This window comes from Cotesia glomerata, linkage group LG6 (genome assembly GCF_020080835.1).
Source record: "Cotesia glomerata isolate CgM1 linkage group LG6, MPM_Cglom_v2.3, whole genome shotgun sequence".
NCBI lineage: Eukaryota > Metazoa > Arthropoda > Insecta > Hymenoptera > Braconidae > Cotesia > Cotesia glomerata.
Genome location: NC_058163.1, coordinates 8,706,615 through 8,731,912, shown reverse-complemented (window position 1 = coordinate 8,731,912; position 25,298 = coordinate 8,706,615). Strand labels below are relative to the sequence as shown.

At 33.9% G+C, this 25,298-nt stretch overlaps 1 protein-coding gene and 1 long non-coding RNA gene across 2 annotated transcripts; both read left to right on the top strand.

The window, feature by feature from the left end:
* Positions 1 to 483: 483 nt before the first annotated feature.
* LOC123267863 (uncharacterized protein DDB_G0287625-like) lies at positions 484 to 6,732 on the top strand. The gene is made up of 7 exons (XM_044732749.1): positions 484 to 712; positions 2,458 to 2,563; positions 2,954 to 3,059; positions 3,923 to 4,069; positions 5,057 to 5,203; positions 5,646 to 5,995; positions 6,655 to 6,732. The coding sequence occupies exons 1-6, from the start codon at positions 484 to 486 to the stop codon at positions 5,865 to 5,867; spliced, it is 957 nt and encodes a 318-aa protein (XP_044588684.1). The 3' UTR covers positions 5,868 to 5,995; positions 6,655 to 6,732.
* A 1,558-nt stretch (positions 6,733 to 8,290) lies between these two features.
* On the top strand, positions 8,291 to 8,574 carry LOC123266925. Its single transcript, XR_006509909.1, has 2 exons — positions 8,291 to 8,330; positions 8,482 to 8,574. It is a non-coding gene; the product is annotated as an uncharacterized LOC123266925 (long non-coding RNA).
* The last annotated feature ends 16,724 nt before the right edge of the window (positions 8,575 to 25,298 follow it).

Here is a 25,298-nt window from a genome sequence, read left to right as displayed (position 1 = left end):
TTGAAACTTTTTAACCACACAAACATTAAGTGTTTATGGTGTTTATGTGATGTAAACTAAGAGATTTTATGATAATTAAAATTAACAGTGTAGTGAATTAAAAATGTGAATAATATAATCGGTAAGAGATATTTAACAGAGGAGCACATAGAAGTGCGACCGGGAGAGAAACAAATTGCTATCAATGGTCAGTTAAAAGACGCTGTTGTGACAAACGTACCACAAATATGATCTTAAGTTTTAACCCCCCACTCACGACTTGGCGCATATGAATTTACCTTAGTATGGTGTTTTTGGCGGTTATACTAGCCACTTGTTGTCTGTAACTACTTGTCATTGAATTGTCGGATTTTTTAGTTAGTTAGTCTGTACGAACACAAGTGATTCAGCATACAGTTTCTTGGGTTTATTTTTTAATTTTTTAAATATAGTAAATAGCAGTGTAAATAATAGTGGTGTAAATGAATGTAAATAAAAAAAAAAATGGCTAACAAAATTAAGCTAAAAAAAGACAATAAAGATACATTTTGTCTAGCGTATAATCATGTGTCCGACACACAGAGTGTGATTGCATTAGATAAAATATTGATAGAAGGTGTTCAGGCAAGAGCTGAAGACATTCAGCCTAAAAATAAAAATTCTTCAGTTACATATCGAGTGCACGATGTCAAGAGTCAAAAACTTGAAGTTGTATCGATAATTGATATTGGAAGTAAGTAATGTTATGACTTTTTAGATGTTAAAGTAAGCATGGAAATATTTCAAGTTTTTTTTAAAGTAGATGAATAAGTAAAAAATAAATTTATAATGCACAATTAATACGTAGAAAATGTAAAGAAATTTTTAGTTAACTTTTTTTTTCATTCTTTTTAAGGCCAATTATTTGACTGTGAAGTAAAAACCCATGTCTGCTAGCTTAAAAATTATTTTAACAGCTATGTATGAAAATTCACTGATTTACATCGAACGTTTGAAAAACAACACGAATATCGATTTTCGGTAGGAGCAAAACTCATGAGCTTACGTCGCCGACAGATAAACTTACGTTTCGCGGCAGACTAGTGAGGCCCAGTGGCTTATATACAAGTATACAAACGTACGCTCTGACGCATTATACACTTGACTATATAGACTCATATCTATGAGTATGTACATACTCGACTGTATCTTGGGCAAGTTGTACTTTTTTTAGATAAGCACAATTAAATCAAACGAATAATTATTAAAAAGTTTCAAGCTTTCATTAGTGAAGTGGTTGTCACTTTCTTAAAAATTAAATCGTCACGACATTTTTTAATTAAATTTCAGCTTTTCCATGTATATTTAAAAGAAGAAAAAGAAATCAATTATTGATTGTCGAATTTTAGCAAAATTACTGTATATTTTTAGAGAAATAAAACTGTTTCGAGGCCCAACACTAAATTTTTATTATTTTTTTTCTTAAAAAAAAGGAAATTTTGGACAAAAAAAACAAATAGCATAAAGTAGGCTGACTGTTCCTTTAATTTTGTCTGACCATAGAAAAAAATTTTTCAAGCTTACTTTAAAAAATGCTACTGAAAAATATTGAGAATATAGAAAACCTCAGAGCCTATGGTATTTATTCCGGGAACAAAGTGAAAAAATTAATTGATGTTTAGTTCATTTTTTATGATACCATTGATTCTAGAATATATAATTTTAATATATATATATATGATTTTAAAATATATATAATGATCGTAGATTCTAGAAATAATACACTAGATGTAACTTTTCAAAATCTATAGTTTTGTTAAAAATGGATAAAATAACAATTTATTTTGTTTTATCTTTAGACTTAGTTCTTGAAAAAAACTTAAAGATGTTTTCTATTTCGTTTTATTTTTGATGAAATTATTTCTGACAGTCTCATTGCTTTATAATTATTTTTTTTGCTTTTGACTTAAAAAGACGAAAAAAAAAAAAGGTTAAATCAGTCCAATTTATGTCAGGTGGTATTCATTTAGAAATTTATTGATTTTTTTGTCTTGTTTGAAAGAAAGATAAAAGTACAAATCAGTAATAGCAGACTTAAAAAAATTAACTTTTTTCACGGCAGCTGATAATTTATGAATTTTAAAATTAAAGTTTTTCTTAGAATTTTCAACTGAAAAATATATTCAAAAATGAAATTAAAAGAAAGATATAAAATTTTAGTAATCTTATTGTTTATAGTCGAGCTTAAAAATAATTGATTTAACAAAACATGACCTAAATATATTAAATTTACGAAGACGAGGAGAATTAATTTTATAAAAAAAAAATATATCTGATGACTGATCGAAAATTTAAAATAATTTTTAAAAATGTTCGTTAAGAGATAAAAAAATTGAATAATTTCTAACTAAATCAAATAATTTCAGATTTACATGATTTGGATTTGTCATGAGATTGACCTTATAAATAATCAATTTTGTAATATTTTTTTATTCCTAGACCGTCCTGATCTGGAGGAAAAATTAAAAAAAGCAAGAGGACAAGGAAAACGCAGAAAAGTTCCGAAACTCAAAAATTTGACACCCCTTGCTCGTCCAAACCTGAAGTAATTGCCAGCACGCCAGTTAATAAAATCGACTAAGTCAATAGCAGCAGCCAACTCTGTAATTATAACCACTATAACATAACTATTAATATATTGTTAAACAATTGTTCTACATGATTTTTATTTATTTGCAGAGAATAAAGAAAAAAGAGAAATTGAGACGGATAGAAGAAGTCGACCAAGCATTTTATGATTTATTGACTCAAGAGACGACAGGCAATCAATTTGTATTGGTAATAAATTGAGTAAACAGCAAATAATGCAATAGTAATAATATGCTCAAAACCACTTTTTAACCATCATCTAATGTATTTTTTCTTTTTATAATAATTAAGGAGGATATTGAACCTGATCATGAATTGCTGAATAACAGCAAGGAAAATGAAAAAGTGACGATGAAGAAAATGAAGTAAGCCAACAGGAGGAAGGCATAGGAACCGAAGAAGAACAATTTTTAACCGACAGCGATCTGTCACAATTTGATAAATCAAATTCGGTAAGAAATTAATTGTTGAATATTTAATTTTATTAATATAGATCGAAATAAATTATTTTTAATATAGAATACTCAGCAGGTATAAAAATAAAATAAATTACCGTCATACGTAGATTTTGACAAAAAGAGCTACCAGGGAGTTAGTGAGTTATAAAAAAAGCAACATACAGATTATTCTAAGCTTCGGCAAATGCATTCTTAAATTTCGATTGATTTACAATTATTTATTAATGACAAAACTGAAATAATATGATAATCATGTATAAGTTAATTTTTGCTTGAAAAATAATTTGCTGCTGCAAAATTTTAATTATTCACGATCTTATAAAAATAGTATGGTTAGAAAAATTACTTAAACTTTGTTAAATTCAAGAAAATTTTTAAAAATTCTTTGAAGATATTGAAAAAAAGAACTGATTGCAAGCTTTTTATATTATTCAATTTCTTAAAATTTCTAAAATTTTTTTCTGATGAATTATGATAAATATTTCGAATAAACAAAAACACAATGTTGAAAGGTTTCGTGAGGTTACAATTAAGCTTCATATAAATATCTACTTACAAAATAATAAATAGATAATGAAGGTAAGGTAAAAGACCCAGTTATTGACACTGAGCTAGTTATTGACACTTGCAATTTTATTTTAATTAAATAATACAAATCGACTCAAATAAATTAATAAATATAATATTTGAGAAAATTGGTGTTTTGAGAAAATTTTATTAATTATTTTTTTAATTAGAAAATAATTGCAAGTGTCAATCAACTAGACCAGTGTCAATAACTGGGTCTTTTACTTTAGTAACTTATTTACAGACATGATTATTAAAAATGAAACTAATTTTTTTTTTTTACCGTGCAGGTCAACACTGAAGACCACAATAATACAAATCTGAACAGTGAGAGATTTCAAAAAATTGACGACAGTAAAATAAAAAATAACCAAGAGGTGAAGAACAACAATGACAGTACAGTTCAAGTTGGATTCAACGCTCCAAAAAATAATTCGGTAAGAAAAAAAAATTATTATCTTCCTGTATCATAATTTAATTTTGATCTTTGATTTATTCCTAGAAGCTTGCATAATTCATATTAATTCAATTTAAGATTTACGGACATTATTAATGATTGCTTGAAGCAAGACAAAAAATTATTGACTCAAGAATAATTTTAAAAATTATTGTTTATAAAACTAGAGTTCCAGGAGTTGAGACTTTGTTTTAGAAATTTTCTTTAAGGATCTACTTTCAGGATTTTAATATCACTTATAGCTCTCGAGTTATTAACAAAAAAACTTAGATTTAATGATTAACTTAGGTTTTTTATTCTAAATATATCGAAATTTCAATTAAAAAAAGAAGAAAATAAAAACAACTGTCTTTCCCAAATTTTAATTCTGCGTCAAATGAGCTATTGTTCATATTTGTACCATAACTAAACTGTTTTTTTCATATATTTAGCTCCATAATAATAATGAAATTCTTGTATACTTAGAAATATGGCGTTCACAGTTATACTTGCGTAGCAATGTCTGCAAAAAATTTTTTACCATGCGTTTTATTGATAGACTACCATTATACAACTCCTAAAGGAGTGAAGTTAGAAAAATATTTTGTAAAAATTATTTTTTCAACAATTTTTCAATTCCCTTGACAAATGATATATCGTAAATCTCAAGTTTTTCATATGTTAATAAATTAAACTTTGTTAAATTCAAGATAATGAAAAAAAATTCTTTTAAAGTATTGAAAAATAAGTGATTACAAGCTTTTATATTATTAAAATTCTTAAAGTTGTAAAAATTTTTTTCTAATGAAATATAATAAGTATTTTTTGGAGAAAAAACATAATATTAAAAGATTTAGTAAAGATTTAATTAAGCTTAGTATAAATATTTATTTACAAAATAATAAATATAGGTAATGAAGATAGTAACTTATTTACAGTCAAATGATTTTTAAACATAAAAATAATTTTTTTTTTTCTTATCATGTAGCTCAACACTGAAGAAGAAAATAATATACATATTAACAGTGAGAGTCGTCAACAAATCAACGGCAATAAAATTAACAATAGCCAAGAGGTGAAAAACAACAATGGTAATACAGTTCAACTTGTGCCCAACGCTAAAAAAAAAAATTTGGTGAGATAAAAAAAATTCATAATCTTCCTGTATTATAATCTTATAATCATAATGCTTAATTTCCTTGAAAAATCCTATATTATAAGTCTCAAGTTATTAATATATGTTAATGAATCGTTAAATTTCGAGATTAAACGTAAATATTTAAAAAAAACGATTAAATATATCAACATTTATTGCATCCATAGTGAGAGTTGGCTTGACAAAAATTTACAATCGGAAATTTAAAGTGACTCATTAAATTTAAAAATATACGTCACTCAATTTTGGTATTGTAATGGAGTGAAAGTTTAGTATAAAACATGCATGTAGATATTGAAAATAGAAAAAAAAGTTCGATAATATGGAACTTGAAATTTTCCTAGAACCTATAAGAACATCATATGTATAGTTTTTATATTCTATTAGCAACAATAATCTTAATAATCATTTATTGTTACAGAAACAAATCAGAATAATTCAATCGTTGCCGATACGAACAAACGAAATTGAATTATTGGAATTAGAACAATCACTATTAAAAGAAGAAAGAAATAAAATAAACAACAGATATTTGCATCAAGCTGAAATAATAAGAGCGCTAAGGAAAAAGAGCAAGATCGTAAAAATAAAACTGGAATTTCAGAAATCTCGGCGAACATTCAGCAGTATCTCCAAAACATAACAAGTAATGTTAGTGAGCTGATAAAATCGCAGGCAGTGAAGACAACCGAAGACAGATTACCGAATATAAGATCAGTAATTTCCGTTTCTAAGTCAAATGATTCAACTTCTAAAGCAAATAAAATTTCCGTAAGTGTTTAAAAGGACCCGGTGATTTAGCGGCCTAAAATTTGAGCTGTTTTAAAAATTTTATTTCTTTATGAAGGGAATGACTAATGCTTTCAAATTTTTTTACACTTATTCTATTATTTATCAACTACACAAAAATCGGAATGAAGTCCCCCTCTCCAAAAATGGACCTGACTGGTGGAGGTAGATTGATCTCTCCTCTGATCTGAAATTAAAAATATGACTGATTGTTCATTAGTTTAAGTATAGTTATCGTCGGTACTAGAATAAAAAATATTTGACAAAATGGCACGTAGATAAAAGTATTTTTTTTGAAAATGAATTTCAGATATTAACTTTTAACTCCGCGCCATGTTGTCAAATAATTTTTTTCTTTTTTCATTTTAGTACCGACGATAACTAGACTTATACTAATTTAAAATCAGTCATATTTTTTTATTTCAGATCAGAGAAAGAGATCAATTTACCTCCACCAGTTAGGTTCATTTTTTTTTTGAGAGGGGACTTCAGCGTCATTTTTCAAATTAAAAAATTTTTTTTATTTTTATTTTTCAGTTTTGTGTAGTTAATAATTAATAGAATAAGTGTAAAAAAAATTGAAAGCATTAGTCATTATCTTCACATAGAAATAAAATTTTTTTAAATATCTTAAATTTTAGGCCGCTAGACCATCGGGTCCCCTTAAGACTGCATAATAATTGACTCAACGACAAAATATCATATAACTTCATTTTCCGAAAAATTAATGTATTTTAGGAAAAAACGATCAGCCGTAATGATATAGAAAAAGCTTCAAAAAGAAGTTATGTCACAAAGAGCTAAACTGCTGGTAAGGATGAAGTGGCCTGATAAGGCTATTAGATTGCAGTTAGGCTTTGATAAAAACGCTCCAGGTGTAAAAATCCTAATAAGTGATGAGGAAGTCATAGAAATACGAGATAAAACTTTGAATTTTTTGTCACAAACCTTAACCAAGATTATAATTAAAATTAATAAACACAATATTTATTCTAATTTTTACAGATTTATGTTTGGAATGTGAAAAAATGCGAAACAATGTATTGAAAGAAGGTGACAAGAGATACCCCAAACTGAAACAAATAAAATCGTGGATTAGCGGTACTCTAATCGACGAACGTAATCGAGCGTCAGACGAATTCAAATTAAAGAAAGCAAAAATAAAAAAAAATAACATTAAACGCCTAAATGAAAACAAAGAAAATGGTAATTCCGAAACTGAAATAAAAAAAAAAAAATCATAACTAAAAGCAACCCAGCGAGAGATGTGTAATTAGTCTTTTAGATAGAATAATATATTTTATTACATAGAGTATTTGTTGAATATTTACGTAATATTTTATAACTGTTGAACAAATAGAAAATAAAAATTAATATTTGACTTACCTATTATTTGTTTGCTGATGTTTTTATTTCTTCGACGTACTAGTATAATTTTCCACTTCTATAAGAATTAATGATCAACTTAAAACTTTTTAAAACGGATGATTTTTCAAATTCTTAGAAGAAATAAATTATTTTTATTCACTTTTTTATGGTTTAAGAAAAAATTTTATAAATTAAATGATAAAAAAATTACTAAAAAGGAAGCAATTCGCTATGAGTGTGACTGCAGCGCCAGTCAAAATATGAACTACGGGAGGCTGTCAGAGTATGTTTTTATACGTATGTCAATAGCAAGAAACATAAAAATAAATAAATTTTATAAATAATTGTAAAAAAAAAGTTATAAAAAATATGTGACAATTTTATACACCGATAGAAGGATTTGTTTGTTAATGAATATTTTTTAACTGTTAGCAAATATTTATTTAAAATCAAAAGCAAAAATAGCATTTTCTTTTGACACTTTTTATAATCCTATAGCTGGAATACATGATAATAATTCAATTCACTAAATAAATTAACCTTTTTAATATTTATAAATACAAAAGATAATTATGAGCTATGATAGAATTCGGTATTTTACAATAAACGTTATTATAATGTAATATAATTAATACAAATAATTTATAAAAATGATTTTTGTTTATAAGAAATCTTCATATCATATGATATTACAAGCAAAACAAATTCACTCAACAAAATATTTATTAACTGTTAATAAATATTCGTTAACTATTAATAAATAGTTATTAACTATTAATAAATGTACTTTCCTACCAAATAAATATTTATTGAATGTTAAAAAATATTTATTAAAGTTTAATAAATTAAATAATTGTCTTCAAATAAATTAAATTATTAATAGTTAATAAATCCTTTTATCAGTGTAATAATTGCAGTTTTGTTTTTTAGTTAAACGAATCAACAACAAGTACGTATAATGATAAAAAATAAAAAAGATTGCAGTAAATATTTCTGCTGGTATTTTTTAAGACACAACAACTCTGGTGTCTCATTTTTTTTTAATTTATTAAAATTAAAACAAAATAAATACTTCCACGTGTACTTACTTACAATTTTAGGAATAATAGCCTCCCGTAACTCCGAAAGTAACCACTGCGAACGCTTCAGTCGATTTCATTTCCCCTACCATGGCTTCACTCAGAGCGAATAAATATAAGTTTAATACAATGGATGTAAAAATTGAAAATTATCGCTTTATAAAATTTAACTCGATTTATAAAATTATGGGAATAACATCTTTCCACTACAAACATGTAAATAAATTAGCATAAATATCAGAACATTAAAAATTTCGTTAATAAACGCATAAAATAATTTTTTTGGCGAACATCCGACTGAAAACACTCGCACTTCAATTTTTTGTAATTTTCAATGCAAACTTGTCAGCGGATGTTTTCTTTTTTTTGAAGTACTAGCACAATTTTCCACTTCTTAAAAAATTGTCAACCAATCTAAATCCTTACAAAACAAAAAATTTTCAAAATATTTGAATGAAATAAATTATTATTTCACTTTATTAATGCTCCAAATAAAATTGTCTTAACATTTATTTAAAAAAAAAAAAGTTATTCTGAAGAAAGTAATACATTTACATTTGATTTAAATTATGTAAAAATTAAAAATTTTATTAGATTTATATAAGTATGGGAATAATATTGCTTCACCAAAAATGAGTAAAAAGAGACGTTCACAACAAATTATAAATCATTGAAGTTAAACATTTTTGATTTCTAGTTGCTTTTTTCCAAATTTTTATGCATTCATTTTTTACTGTAGTACAGTAAAAAAATATTAATATGTCATGCCTATGATTTTTGAATGTTCAAATATTCTTTAAAGGATGATTTTTTTCTTCGAGTTGATACCTTCAATCTCTGTAATTTAATTTTTTAATTTCTATCCAATATTTATAAAAAGCTAGTTTCATTAAAATGCGTCCTCAATCTTACGGATCTGACTTAGTTTTCAAAAATTAAAAACATTCATGTGGCGACATCTCTTTAATTTTCAAGTTAAAATTTTACAGTCGGTAAGAAGCCTATTCCTCTTTTCTGCGGTTTAAGCAAACACATACTATACATTTCCCCGTTAAAATTTATTCTTTACTATTTTTCTTTATTTATTCTTATTAATCATATTAATTGTTTATTAAATAATAGCAAACCTTTCCTAAATCCCCTAAAAATAATTCTTATATTGATAAAGTACATTTAAATCTACATTTTTTCATCTAGCGTTGCTTATCTCACGTTCTGGACTCGGGTCGTTTTTTTCGAAAAAACGACCCCGTCTCCGCGTTCAGAGCGACGGGTCGTTTTTGGCATCGCGTCACTCCACTAGGGGAGACGGAGTAAATTTAAAATTCATTCTCTAAAATTGTGGTTAAAACTAGTCGAAGTAGCGGTACTACAAGGTAATCTATAATGTAATCTCGAAGGACGAGACTCGTAATATAATTAGTCCGAAGTATCGAATATAGTTTCGAGGAACGGATGTTTCTATGATAAAAGATGTTTATATGACATGAGATATTTTTTATATGTTTATAGACTTCTATATAGTAATAAGTTAGTTATAAGTTATTATTATAAGTCATTATTATTATTATTATTATTATTATTATTATTATTATTATTATTATTATTATTATTATGTTATTAAATGTTATTAAATGCTCAGGGGGGTTGTCCCCGGAGTCCGATTCTCCGAGGGCCCAGCCTGAGCTCCATCCATTACTGCTGTACCACTCCGCACAACAAGGCGGTTAGTGATCACAGCAGGCCAAAGTCATTTTCCTAAGTAGACGGAGGGAACCTAGTATGACAGCCTTCTGCATCCTGACCGCCAAGAATTCAGCTTTTGATGAGCAAGCTGGAACTTTGGCAAGTGAGGATACAAAAGAATGTTTCATCCCTCCAAGGACGCCAACGATTAGGACGACTAGTTTGACACGGTAACCTGGGTAAAGTTTGCCAATTTCAAACAGGAGATCCTGATATATCTGTCTTTTGTGCTCTTCTTTGGCTGAGATGTTGTGTTCAGCCGGGGCCGAGAACTCAATGACATAAATGTCACGAGTAGCCTTGTCGAAGAGCACAATATCAGGTTTGTTGTGATCGATCCGCCGGGTTGTTGCAAACGGCATGTTCCAATAAATTTTGCAACTGTCATTCTCAACAACCTGGGGAATATCTCCTGGTAGATAAGGCAGCACTGGTGTCATATCATTATTATTATTATTATTATTATTATTATTATTATTATTATTATTATTATGTTATTAAATGCTCAGGGGGGTTGTCCCCGGAGTCCGATTCTCCGAGGGCCCAGCCTGAGCTCCATCCATTACTGCTGTACCACTCCGCACAACAAGGCGGTTAGTGATCACAGCAGGCCAAAGTCATTTTCCTAAGTAGACGGAGGGAACCTAGTATGACAGCCTTCTGCATCCTGACCGCCAAGAATTCAGCTTTTGATGAGCAAGCTGGAACTCCGGCAAGTGAGGATACAAAAGACTGTTTCATCCCTCCGAGGACGCCAACAATCAGGACGACGAGCTTGACACGGTAACCTGAGTAAAATTTGCCAATTTCAAACAGGAGATCCTGATATATCTGTCTTTTGTGCTCTTCTTTGGCTGAGATGTTGTATTCAGCCGGGGCCGAGAACTCAATGACATAAATGTCACGAGTAGCCTTGTCGAAGAGCACAATATCAGGTTTGTTGTGATCTATCCGCCGAGTTGTTGCAAACGGCATGTTCCAATAAATTTTGCAACTGTCATTCTCAACAACCTGGGGAATATCTCCTGGTAGATAAGGCAGCACTGGTGTCATATCAATACTGTAGTAATGACGAAGATAGTAGTACAGTACTCTCAGGGCAGCGTTGTGACGCTGGATATATGTACCTCTCGCCAACACAGGACATGCCGACAAAAGGTGCATGAGCGTCTCCGGATGTTGTTTACACATCCTACATGACGTGTCCAGAAGCTGCACCTGGAGCACCTTGCTACGGTATTCTAGAGTGTTAATGACACCATCTTGGCAGGCAAATATGAACCCTTCAGTCTCGGACATCAGGCCAGCTGACTTTAAGAAGGAAAACGTCAGCTGGGTGGACAAGCCATGATCACGCACGTGTTTGAAGAACACGCTGTGCATGGACTTGTCCATCAGTTCGCCTAGGAGTAGTTTTTCCTCGGCGTTCCTGATGACGCTCTTGAATTCCTCCTTTCGGAGTTCCATAAGAGCGTTTATCTCTCCAAGACCAAGGGTTCTTGCTGCATATATAGCTGCCTTATACAAGAACGACCCCTTATGCGCATTCTCATGTTTATGAACAATTTGCATAAGAAAGTCATCCTCATCTGCAGTGAAATTGACAACTTCGTGTGTTAAACCCAGGACTAAACGATCGTGAAGCCGCTCCAAGCTCTGCAAGCCTCTCCCACCGATCGACCGGGAGAGGTATAATCTGGCGACTGATGAATTGGGGTGCATGCTCCGGTTCATGTTGATAGTCTTACGGGTTCTGATGTCGAGATCTCGCAGATCCTTTCGGGCCCATTTTAAGACACCGAAAGAGTATAGTAAGACTGGGACAGCAAGCGTGTTAGTAGCGGAGACTTTATTTTTGCCGGAAAGTTCGGAGGACCAGATTTTCCGGAGTCTCCTAACATACTCGCTACGGAGAGTTGCTTGGACTTCGGAGACCGCATGCATGCGGTGCTCTTCCATTCCAAGATATCTATACAACTCTCCGGCATCTAATTGTCTTAAAACGCTCCCATCTACCAACTCGACATCATCACCCGTAACAGAGCACTTACCCCTCGCCAGATGTACGACCGCACACTTGTCCAACCCAAAAGACATTCCGACATCCCGCGTGTACTCTGCTACGATGTTAAGGGCCGCCTGTAGATGATCTTCATCAGCACTATACAGCTTCAGGTCATCCATATAAAGCAGATGGGTAATCGAGTATTTTCGATCACCTGGAGGCCCCACAGAGTACCCACGAGTTTTACGGAGAGCAACAGATATAGGCAGCAGTGAGATGCAAAACAGCAAAGGGCTCAAGGAATCACCTTGGAAGACCCCTCGTTTGTACTCTACAACTCCGGTTATGTGCAATGCGTTTCCACTTCCAATGTAAAAACGCGTTCGCCAGAGCTGCATTGTACGCCGAAGGCATTCCACTATTTCAGGATTGACTCCCAGGCATTTGAGGAGATATAAAATCAACTCATGAGAAGTTGAGTCAAATGCCTTGCGATAGTCGATCCAGGCCATTGACAGGTTGCGTTGATAGTAGATCGCATCTTGTGTGACACATCGATCAACTATCAAGTTCTCTTTGCAACCTGACAGGCCTCTTTTGCTGCCACGCTGTTCATATATCTGTTGCCATACAGGTTCTATCTCCTGCAAAATACGGTTGTTTAAAATTTTTGTAAAAATTTTATAAACCGCATTCAAGCAGGTGATAGGCCTGTAATTCTTTGGGTCAGACAAGTCACCTTTTTGGTATCAGTACGGTTCGCCCTTCCACGAGCCAGTCTGGAATCGGTTCGTCAGCTCTAATGTACGATGTAAATATACGGGCCAGATGGAGGTGGGTAGAAGTAAACTTCTTCCACCAAAAGACATTTATGCCATCTGGTCCCGGGGCAGCCCAATTTTTGCTGCCATTTAGAGCTGAACGAACTTCATTCACACTGACTGCAGGGCTCTCTTCATCAGCATTCTGTCTACGGTGTTCCTGACAGAATGCTTTAAAGTCGTCCAGAGCTGGAGTATTGGCGTTCACGTTTGGTTGATCTCCATACAACTCAGTCCAAAAAGCTTCCACCCGCTCAGGTGTTGGATAATTCCCGGTAACATCGGTCTTTGGTGTCAGAAAGCGTGAAGGGCTGGATCGAAACAACGAGTTGTCGACCAACCGCTTCAGCCTTTTCTCTAGTGACTTTGGCAGTCACTAGAGCCCGCAATTTATTGAGAGACTCTTCCTTGATGACAAGAAGAGTACTCTTATTCAGTGTGTGATGACGCCACCGAAGTTCAGCAGCAATGCGCCGAATTCGGGGCGTGTATGCTCTTTGAGTTGTTTCAAACTCAATCACACACTGAATGCGGGAGACCTGTTTCCGGGATCTGTCAATTTTGAGTCCAAGTTGTGAGATGCGCTGTCTCAACCTTGCCTCGATCGAGAGACAATGTCTCTCTCTCGGAAAAGCCGAAACTGCTGCACCATACACAACCTGGCTCACAGTGAGTAGGGTGGAATCCTCCAGAATGTTTGCACGGAGATCTTCATTTACCGCTTCTAGCTGTTGTTGGGAGTAAGTTATCTTTTTAGATATACTTACTTGCCGTCCTATAAAGGGATTGTTGTCATCCAAGGAGGAACGGCGTCGCTCTTGATGTAATTGCGCCGGAAAGGAAAGTCTATTAGACTGCCTTCTATCCGGCACAAGCGATCTTCTATTACGCCGAAGATAAGCGGCATAATTACGCAGGTATTTAGGCGTAAAATGCTCTAGCTCCGGATGCATATCACTCCAAAGAGTGTGCATCCGGGCCATATAACCGCTCACCCCCGGCTCGCTACGTTGGTAGCACACCAAGAGGTCGACTCGTAGTTCCTCCGTCCACTTAAAGTAAGTCCTTAAAGCGCCAGGGTCGTCATCGTTCATCGGGTCCGGCGTGCTCCTCCCACCTGATGAATGGTCCTCATCCGAAAAGGACCGGTTGTGGGGAGCACTTCTGAGATTACGTCTTGTTGTAACTCAGTATTTCAATGCAGTGGGTAGTTGGCCCACTGCATCGGCTACGTCGTTCGCCTACAGACCTGGTGTTATGGTCTGCGTTTCCCGCGATGCGCCGCTTGGAGGCCACGTAGCAAGCACCGCTTATTATTATTATTATGTTATTAAATGTTATTAAATGCTCAGGGGGGTTGTCCCCGGAGTCCGATTCTCCGAGGGCCCAGCCTGAGCTCCATCCATTACTGCTGGACCACTCCGCACAACAAGGCGGTTAGTGATCACAGCAGGCCAAAGTCATTTTCCTAAGTAGACGGAGGGAACCTAGTATGACAGCCTTCTGCATCCTGACCGCCAAGAATTCAGCTTTTGATGAGCAAGCTGGAACTCTGGCAAGTGAGGATACAAAAGACTGTTTCATCCCTCCGAGGACGCCAACAATCAGGACGACGAGCTTGACACGAGCTTATTATTATTATTATTATTATTATTATTATTATTATTATTATTAAGAGTGTGACTGAAAGATCGTTACATTTATTCAGTTGAGTTTGAGTCAGTTGGTTACAAGAGCGCTCTTTATAAAGATATCCGAACAAAAACAGTTTCACTGTAAAAAAGTCGCGCCAAGTCCACGTTCATAAGACTATTAGGAAAAAAAAAATTTTTTTTTTCTTTACAAAAACATACAAAATAAAAAAATTAAAAAATCCAAGTAATCGATATAATTGTTTATGATTTTCGGAAATTAAAAAAAATTTTATTGTAAATTTAAAAATTAAAAAAAAAAATTTTAGAACGTATTTAGTGTGCGTGGTTGCAAAATATTTTACTTTTAATGAAATTCGTAAAATCTATTTACTAGGACTTTAAAAAAATTGAAATACACAATGACGCACACCAAGTACGTTCTAAAATTTTTGTTTTTATTTTTAAATTTACAAGAAAATTTATCTTAATTACCGAAAATCATAACCAATCATATCGGTTCCTTGGACTTTTTAATTTTTTTATTGTGTACGTTTTTGTATAGAAAAAAAATTTTTTTCCCAATAGTCTTATGAACGTGGACTTGGCGCGACTTTTTTACAGTGAAACTGTTTTTGTTCGGATTTTAGTATTTTTTGTAATTATAATGAAAATTTACAATTGATAACAACTTAAATCTCGTGTTGACTGCATTTTTTACTGCAAACTATCCCCTTGAAGCTACAGTTTATGTAGATGTAATTCCAGTGCACCCTGGCGGCCGTAAATGTAAGCTGTGAATTACTTTTTTTAACTGTAGTTGCTTATCTATAGGAGGATTACTACACATTTTTATTTTATCTAGTCTGTGGCGCTGACTTTTCTCCATAAAAAAAAAGTCAGGATCGAAATTTGTGAGCGAGCTATAGTATGTGCTGATAAAATTTAATAATTTCAAGTAAATAAATTGTTATAAGTGAATATAATTAATTAATACGGTGAAATAAATCATGAATTACTGTTATGATAAACAAATTGGGTAAAAAAAGTACCGTAGAATTAAATAAAATTTCGCAGCCTCAAAAAACCGTTCTGCTTACAGTAAACATAGTCGGTAGTCTGGCGCTCCGTTTACAACGGATTTGAACGGAACTTGGCGCCAGATTCTACCGAATCTGTGAATTCCTTTCGAGTCATAATTTAATAAAGACATTATATTTGATTAAATAAATTTTTTTGTTTGTTTAATTAATATACCCATAATCTAATATACTAAAATGTTACTAGATATTTTGTCTTAGTATTTGAATCCTATAATTATGCCAAAATCTTTCTGTTCGAGATAGATTCTCTTTGTTAATGTTTTTTGTCATTACTTAAGTATTCTTCATTCTAAGTATGTAAGTTGCTTACGTATATCAGAACTCTCATTTATCTGTATATTCGGATCTTAATTTCCTTAATAACTTGGGCCTCAGACTAATTATGGGAATTTCCTCGGGCTTCTTACAAAGACCCGAACGAGACCCTCAATGAGCACACTCGAGTATTCGTTTACTGTCATTAAAAATAAAATAAAACTATTATCATTTTACTGAGAAAAAAAATTTATTTTAAAAAAATGGGCATTGTTGTAACAAAAAATTGATTTGCTGAAAATTTTCAAGTTTTATTTCTTCGCTGGGGAAATACAAATTTTTCGTACAATAAATTTTTTGTTAAAAAAAAAAAAAAACCTTTTTTTATTTAAAAAAAAGAAATCGCTTAGATGGCAACTTTTGAATTTTCAATAAAATTTTTTTTTCCCAAAATTAGCAAAATTTTTTCTAACAAGAAAGTTACTGTGAGAATCATTTTAATTTCTTCAATTAAGATATAAAATTGCTTAAAATATTCAACAAATTAATTTCTTATTACAACATTGCTCATTTTTCTAAAAAGAAATTTTTTCTCTCAGTGTAATATGCAAAGAAAAATAGAGAGGTGGATAAACATTTTCTGATAGAATATGAGTGAAAAAATTTGGAAGTAGATAACATAGATGAAAAATAATGAAAAACTGTTTGAGAAATGAAGTCATATTTAGTCTTGGTAAAAAACAAAAAAATCTAGAATATTTTAAATTGACTGGTAAATAATTCATTGTGAATATACTTTATCAGGTTCTTTTGATCAGTATTATATTGAATTTCTTAACATTTATATAAGTATAACAACCATTAGTTCTAGTTAGATACCCGAGTTGAGAATTTCAGAACTGGAAACGAAATTGAAAGTAACTGTCAATTGTTAATTTTTAGGCATTATTTTTTTGAATAATTATTTAGCAAGAGAGTGAAGTAAGTTACTTATTTAAACGCATTTGCTTAATTGCTTGGAGAAATTTTTTTGTCTTAAATTAATCGTTGTAAAGTAATTTTTTAGGATTAGGGACAATTGAACGTGAATTATTTAATCATAAAAACTTATATACACTATTATAACAGCTGTGGGTTGAAGTATCCGGTATTAACATTTGGTTTCTTTAAACTACTAGAGCCTGTATACTCAATATGAAGTTTACCTACTTTTATGAGTCTCTGTTTTGAATGCATCTATTCATACTTTTAAACATCATAAAACCAATTTTTCTCAAGGACTAAAATCTGGCAACCAGATGTTACTCAAGGAAAACTTTTTCCTGTAATATTGAATAAAATATAAAATTAAAAAAATATAACAGAGAGAAATTTTTATAAAGAATCATACTACTTAAAAATATTTTTCAATAAATTCAACTGTTAATTGAAAAAATAAATATCAATTCAACAGTAAGTTTTTCACATGTTAATTAAAAGAGAATTTTATACAGTTTTCAATTAAAACGATAATACTATTCTATTGGAATCTCGGCTCAAAAACATGAAATACTTAATAACTTTAAGGTATCCGTTAATTACAACATTTTATTCACATCACTGTCATAATAAAACAACATTGAAATTAATAGATTCATAATTTACCCAACCCAAAAAAAATTAATGAATTAAAAGAAAAATGACTTTTTTAAAATGAGCTGTAACTTTCTCAATAGTTGATATCTCTACACGTTATTGTTCTTTTTTTTAGTTTTTTGCTCAACAATTTATTTTTTGATAAACAACTTATTTTTTCAGCTCTTCAAGCTCAAAAATGTAATTTTGAGCTCTGCGAGCTCAAATAAAACGCTGTTCTATGCTTTTAAGCTGTTAGAGCTCAACAGTCTAATGCAAGTTTTATAGAACACTATTTTTTGAATTTTCCATCCGCAATAACTTTTGAATGAATTAACCGATTTTCTCGCGATTTACGGCATTCAAAGCAGTTTTTTGAGTTCTTTGAAAAATTTTCAAGCGTAAACTGGTCAGACTAAAAATTTTATAGAAATTCTGAAAAAAAAACATTTTTTTCAGTTTTTTTCGACAACGATATCTCACGAACAAATCAACCGGGCTGGTGGCAATCGACGTGGTTTTTTAAAGTTAAGAGCTGATTAGTTTTTGAAATTGCTCGGTTAAGCCGTTTGAAAGATATTTCAAAAAAACAAATTTTTGGAAATTTTATTTTTGAGATTTCTCAAAATTGATCGACTCAAATTTTGTAAATTAGTATCAGAATTCTAGGGGCAAAGGAATTCTTCAGAATGCCGCTTATTTCAATCGAATCGGATGATCCGTTCAAAAGTTATGAGAGATTTACATACACACACACACACACATACATACATACATACATACAGACACGGTGACATCACCGCGGAAATAGTCAGGAAAGCTTCCTAGGACCGATCAAAACATCGAGATCTGATGAAAACTCGATTTTCGAAAAACGGGGTGAAAACAATAACTTAAGATTTTTTTTAATTTTCAATTTTCTTAGCGGGAAGTTAAAAATTGAAAGTGGGTATAATCGAAAAATTTCGATTTAAATTAATAAAAAACAAAGAAGACACATAAATAGTATATTACACATCTAGGGCAGTAAAATAAGAAATGTCTCAGATCACATGTAATTGTTGTCCGAGGCGAAGCCGAGGTCAATAAACATGTGATCTGAGGCTTTCTTATTTACTGCCCGTGGTGTGTATACTATTTTTCTCCTCGACGGAGGCGGAAAGCGGCATTTTCGTTTAGCGCAGCGGGAGGAAAATTGACGCTTTCCGCCCGGAGATGAGAAAATAATTTTTCTGCCCTCCAGGCGGAAAGTGGCAACTTTCGGCCCGCTGCGCTAAACGAAATTGCCGCTTTCCGCCTCTGTCGGACAGAAAAATAGTATACAAACCTATGGCAGGAAAATAATAAATATCTCAGACCACATATATGTCGACCTCGGCTTCGCCTCGGGCAACATATATGTGTTCTGAGACATTTCTCATTTTCTTGTCACAGGTGTGTAATATACTATTTCTTACTACGCCGGTCGAAAATACGGGGTTCCCGCTGCGATTTCACGGCAGAAAGGCCCTTTTTTATGCCGTGGTCGAGTCGCGCATGCGCTCTACGACGGGGAGCCGAAATAATACATTCATGCACTGACAACGAGACTTGAGGCGGTAGAAAGCCCGAAAGTCGGTAGTCGCGCTCACTCTCGAACTTATGTTTATAAGCCTAACCTTACTTGTGATTGTTATGAATGTATCTGTCTTGTATGAAAATTAAGTTAACCGACACTCAATGATTTTTGATTTTTTTATTAATTAAAAACTAGAACTAAAAAACTATTTTTTAAAAATTCCACGTATAATTTTTGAAATTTTCTACATGTGAAAATTTTTGTTTTGATTTTTTAAAAATTATTTATCAATAAAATAAATTATAAAAAGTTTCAAATGTCGGCTAATTTAATTTTCATCTATCTTGTTATGTGTCAATGATTTTAGGTTTAATCTAAGTTAATTATAGAAAATAAATATTTATTTTAATGAAATGAGACTTGTTTAATATTTAAATTACCAAAAGAAACGAGAAATATTTTTTATCCTGATAGATATTCTCAAATAAATAAATTCATTATTGAACAAATAATTATTTGAAAAAATACACAAACATATTTATTTCTTAATTTTTTTTTCTATGCATTTTACGCTTATTATTTCATTTTTCTGTTTTTTTTTTTATTCTTAAAATCAGAGTTAATTTATAATATATTTATAACTTTAAATTTATTTAATTAAATTAAGATCTTTTCTCAAAAGAAAGTAGTAATATGATAGATTATAAATTAGTATCTTTATTGACAGGTGTATTTGATGCCTACCCCCAACCAGCAGCACTCGCTTCGCTCGTGCCGCAAATTTCGGGGACAGGCATCAATTTTTTTCATCGCAATTTTTTGCGTACTTTCGACCGGATAGGAAGAAAACTAGTATACACTACATGGGCAGAAATTTGAGAGCCCTGAACTGCGCAACATGATTCCCTCGGCTTCGCCTCGGGCGTCATGGCGCGCAATGCGGGAATCTCAACTTTCTGCCTTTGTAGTGTAATAATATACTATTTAACTTCCCACTAAGAAAATTGAACATTTTCAAAAATCGGGAAGTTATTGTTTTCACCCTGTTTTTCGAAAATCGAGTTTTCATCAGATCTCGACGTTTTGAGGTCCTAGGAAGCTTCCCTGACTATTCCCGCGATGGTGTCTGTATGTCTGTATGTATGTATGTATGTATGTGTGTGTGTGTGTGTTTTTTTTTTCTAGTGGAGGTAAAATACATTTACGTATGCAAGGACTTAGTGTTGGTCCCAGGACTAGGTGTTGGTGCCTGGGTATGTCGGACTCAGAAGACAATATTATTTTGCAACAATACCGAATAAACATCCTCCTCTCTCGTTTCCCTATATATGTTACAGGGAAGACTGGATCAGGACTGTTAGGAATTCAGGATAACTAGTGATAACAAACCTTACGCAGAGTTATAATGACACGTCCGAATGAATCGGTTTATTGTACATAACTAACTAGGAAAATAGAAAATAAGTATATTTAATAGAAACTATATGTGATACTGTATATTAGAACTATAGAGTAATACGACAATGAGTCATTGACTTCAACATTTCCCCTCAATGACGTTACTCTTGGAGATCTGTTACAAGTCCAATCATCTTGGCTAGGATTGATGTTCGTTGTGGTCCCAATGGTTTGGTTAATAAGTCGGCTTGGTTAGATTTGCGAGAGCTTTGGCCGGGAGAACGGATATTGCTTATGCATCCTTGATTGTCTTCAAAGATTGTTGTTGGAGATTTCTGTGGTTGATTGAGGAACTCGAGTAGTTTTCGGATTAATACGCATTCTCTGGCGGCTTCGGACAATGCAACAATCTCTGCTTCTGTGGATGATATAGAAACACAGGTCTGCTTCTTGCTTGTCCAACTTATAGTGCCGCCGAACAGCTTAAATAGGTATCCAGTGTTCGATTTTCTCGAAGTCCTATCTTCAGCCCAATTCGCATCTGCAAAACCAATGAGTGCTTCATCATCGCTGGAGTTGGAACAAAGACGAAGCTTGTAGTCTCTAGTAGCTTTCAGGTACCTGCAGACTCTTTGGAGCTCATGCCAGTCGATTTGTCGGGTGCCTCGAATATGCTGAGCTAGTATGGATACTGCTGCGCTAATATCTGGCCTCGAATTGATTGAGATGTACAGTAATTTCCCGATAAGCTTACCGTAGTAATCGTTTTTTATTTCAGGGGAATCAGTACGATTTTTTTCGTACTTGGTGTCCATCGGGTATTTAGATGGTTTTGCATCCTCAAGTCGGGTTTGATTCAATACCTTGTCGATGTAATTTTGTTGTGATAAGAAAAATTCGCCAGATTTGTTTCTTATAACTTCCACACCAAGGTAGCATTTTATTTGGCCAAGATCAGTGATGCTGAATTTTTGGTTTAGTACAACTATGATGTTTTCTATCCTTTCTTCTGAGGCGGACGCGATTAAGATGTCATCAACATGCACAAGAAGATAGGATAAAGTATTGTTTCCGTGTTTGTACAGACAAGGATCATTATCGCAACGTTCAAAACCATACCCTGTTAGGACTTGGTCTAGCTCGTCATACCAGGCCTTGGCCGACTGCTTTAGTCCATAAATGCTTTTGTACAGTCTGCATCCAAATTCTTCGAATCCCTTTTTCACGAATCCAGGTGGTTGTTTCATATATATTACTTCCTTAATTTTTCCGTTAAGGAAAGCAGTTTTAACATCTAAATGTTTGACGTAATATTTTCGTTTCCCTGCAATAGATAATACAGCTCGAATGGAGGTGGATTTGGCAACTGGAGCAAAAACTTCGCAATAATCGACACCAAATTTTTGTGAAAAACCTTGGGCAACCAGCCTGGCTTTGAATCTATCTATAGTATCATCTGCGGTTGTTTTAATTTTAAAAACCCATTTGCAACCAATTGCTGTTTTATTTCTCGGTATTGGTTCAAGGTCCCAGGTTTCATTTCGCTCTAATGATTCGAGTTCCTCGGCCATTGCTTTATTCCATTGCTCAGCGTAGGGCCCACTCAGAGCTTCTTCAACTGACTTTGGTTCTTTGTCATCGTAAATATCTTCCATTGGTGCAGGGTTATCATCAGGGTCTATCAGTGGATCTTGGGTTTGGTTCATTGGAACAGGTAGTCGTTGTATCAAAGGTACATTTTCGGCATCATCTGGAGTTGGTTCTTCTCGAGCTTCCCCTAACTGGCACGGTACTTTGTTAAATGAATGTTCATCCAGAATATCAGTGGGGATGTATACAATTTCTTCTAGCTTCTCTGATGTCGGTGTCGATGTCGATGTTTTATGTTCTAAACAAAATTCAGTCTCAAATACATCCTTTTCTTCAGTACGGGAATTTTCAATAAATTTAACATCTCGACTGATGATAATTTTGCCCGATGATTTCTCCTTCGATGTTTAGATATTGCTCGCAGATAAAGCAGACGTCAATTTTATCTTCGAAAACACGCTGGCGCAGCAGGTTTTGCGCCAAGGCGCACCTATTCAGGTTGCCTTGTAGTATGCGTGTCATTTCTGATCTTTCATGGCTTCTGCAAGTGCTTTGCGGAATGCCTTACATGCTCCAGTGCCAGAAATATGGCATAGACTATCCTGGGCATCTTTGTCCGAAGCACAAAGGAAGCATTTTAACTTCTCCGTGCAGTTTACGGCCTTGTGGTTCTCTCCGCCACATTTGTAGCAGCACCAGCTTCTGTCTGGTCCCGCACACTGACGTGTTTGGTGTCTATAACCAAGACATTTAAAACAACGTGTTACTTTTACTACTGGGCGTATACGACAGTTCACCAAACCGATCCGTATACGGGCCTTGTCAAGGGCCTTAATCGCACTGGGCTCGTCTAGTTCGCAGAAGGCTGCCCGATTACCTCGTGGTGTGGGTTTTGTCAAATTTACCCGTTTGACCTCCAGGTTGTCAGTGAATTCACGTTTGAGTGCTTCACGGACTTCGCTCTCGGTAGAGATTTCATCTAAGTCGAGGATCTCGATCGTTGTTGTTGGTGTTAGCATCTTGACTGTGCCGATGTTTGCAGTGGCTGCCCTTACTGCATCAGTGAATGCCTTGCTGTCTGCGGTCTTTCGAGCCATTTCAAGGAGAACGCCTCCGTGTTTCGTCTTTTTGATAGACCTTATGTCTACGCCCGTCTCGACAGGGCTTACCTTGGCCTTGATTTCCTTGAGGAGATCGGCGTATGTTCACCCTTCAGCTGATTGGACTAGGACAGCTTTAGTTCTTGTCTTCTTCCTCCTTGGTTTCTTGGAGCCACCGCTATTTGGCTGGTCTTGGGCTGTAGCAGCTTGAGTCACTGGCTCCTGTTCTTTCTTTTTCTTGTTTTGCCGAGTCACTTTGATCCAGGTATCATCCCGGGCTGTCTTTTTCTGTGCTGGCTTGTCAATATCTGAGGAAGGGCTGGGCGTGGACAGCGGCCTCTTCTTGTTGCCATCTCCTTGCTGTGGTAATTTCTTAGGAGTGGTCAGAGGTGGCTGTGATTTTTTGTTCAGACTCGGAGATGTTTGAGTCGTTGACGCCGACTTCGTTGGTAATTTGTTGGCCAGCCTATATGCCGTACTAATAGACGAAACCAATTTTCTGATCTCATGGTGGAGATTCTTTTTGTCTTTCATGAAGTCGGCTAACTCATCAATCTTGTTGTCGAGCCTCTCCATTGGTGACTGTTGGCCGGTGACGGTCGGTAGAGAGTTCATTCTTCCTCGGTGGGTTTGATTAGTGGCAGGAGCAAAAGGTCCTCCACTTTTTGAAGGAATGTTGCTCAGCTGTCCGTTCTCTGCCATCTGGGCTGATTTCGTACTCCCTGTAACCTTGCTAGCATTGCTAGACAGCAGAGCCATGGGGTCTACTCCACTGTTCAAACGGTCGCTTGATAACGACGAGTTTAGGCTCGTTTGCACGCCTTCCCTCGCCGGTACTGAGGTATCCATCCTCTGTACTGTAAACGATGTTTAAAAATCTTCTGACATTTCCATATCATCTTTTGCTAGGTTTTGGTCCACCCCGAGTATTCTATTTCCTCGGCACCCAACGCATCTGACGTGCAGATATGCCGGGCATTCCCCTATCCGCCACCTGAGGAGGCGCCCGATGCGGGACCCAGCAAGCCCGACACGAGGTGTGTGTGTGTGTGTGTGTGTGTGTGTGTGTGTGTGTGTGTGTGTGTATGTATGTATGTATGTAAACCTCTCATAACTTTTGAACGGCTTGATCGATTTGATCGCAGTTGGCGCCATTCGAAAGGGTTTGACTAAACTTAGATTTTGAATACAAGTTGGACTGATTCGGACCGATAGATTTTGAGAAATCTTAAAAAAACTGCAAAAAAAATTTTTTTCTTCGAGCTCAAAAATACAGTTTATGTGTTGTTTTGAGCTCTCCGAGCTCGAAGTGATAGCTTTCCTATGCTTTTGAGCTCTTCGAGCTCAAAAATCTTATCAAAGTTCGATTAAACACGATTTTTAAAATTTTTAAACTGCTATAACTTTTGAATGAATTGACCGATTTGCACGCGATTAGCGGCAATCGATGTAGTTTTTTGAGTTCTATAAATAATCTTGAACAACAAAATTGATCTGTTGAAAAATTTCGGAGTTATTACAAAAAAACACTTTTTTCGCTTTTTTTCGACAACGATATCTCACGAACGCATCAACTGATTCTGACGCTTTTGGTATCGATCGATGCGGGTTTTCAAGGATAAGAGCTGAATAGTTTTTGAGGTCGATCAGTTCAGCCAATTCGGAGATATTTAAAAAAAATAACTTTTTTTTTCACTTTTTTTTGCGATTTTTCGAAATCTACTGGTCTGAATCGGTTCCAACTTACAGGAAATCTAAGTTTGGCGAATACCTTTTGAATAAAACCAACCGCGATCGAATCGGTCAACCCGTTCAAAAGTTATAAGAGGTTTACACACACACACACACACACACACACACACACACACACACACACACACACACACACACACACACACACACACATAAATACATACATACAGACGTGCGGACATCATCGTAAAAGTAGTCAGGGAAGCTTCTTAGGGCTTCAAAACGTCGAGATTTGTTGAAACCTCGATTTTTGCAAAACGGGGTG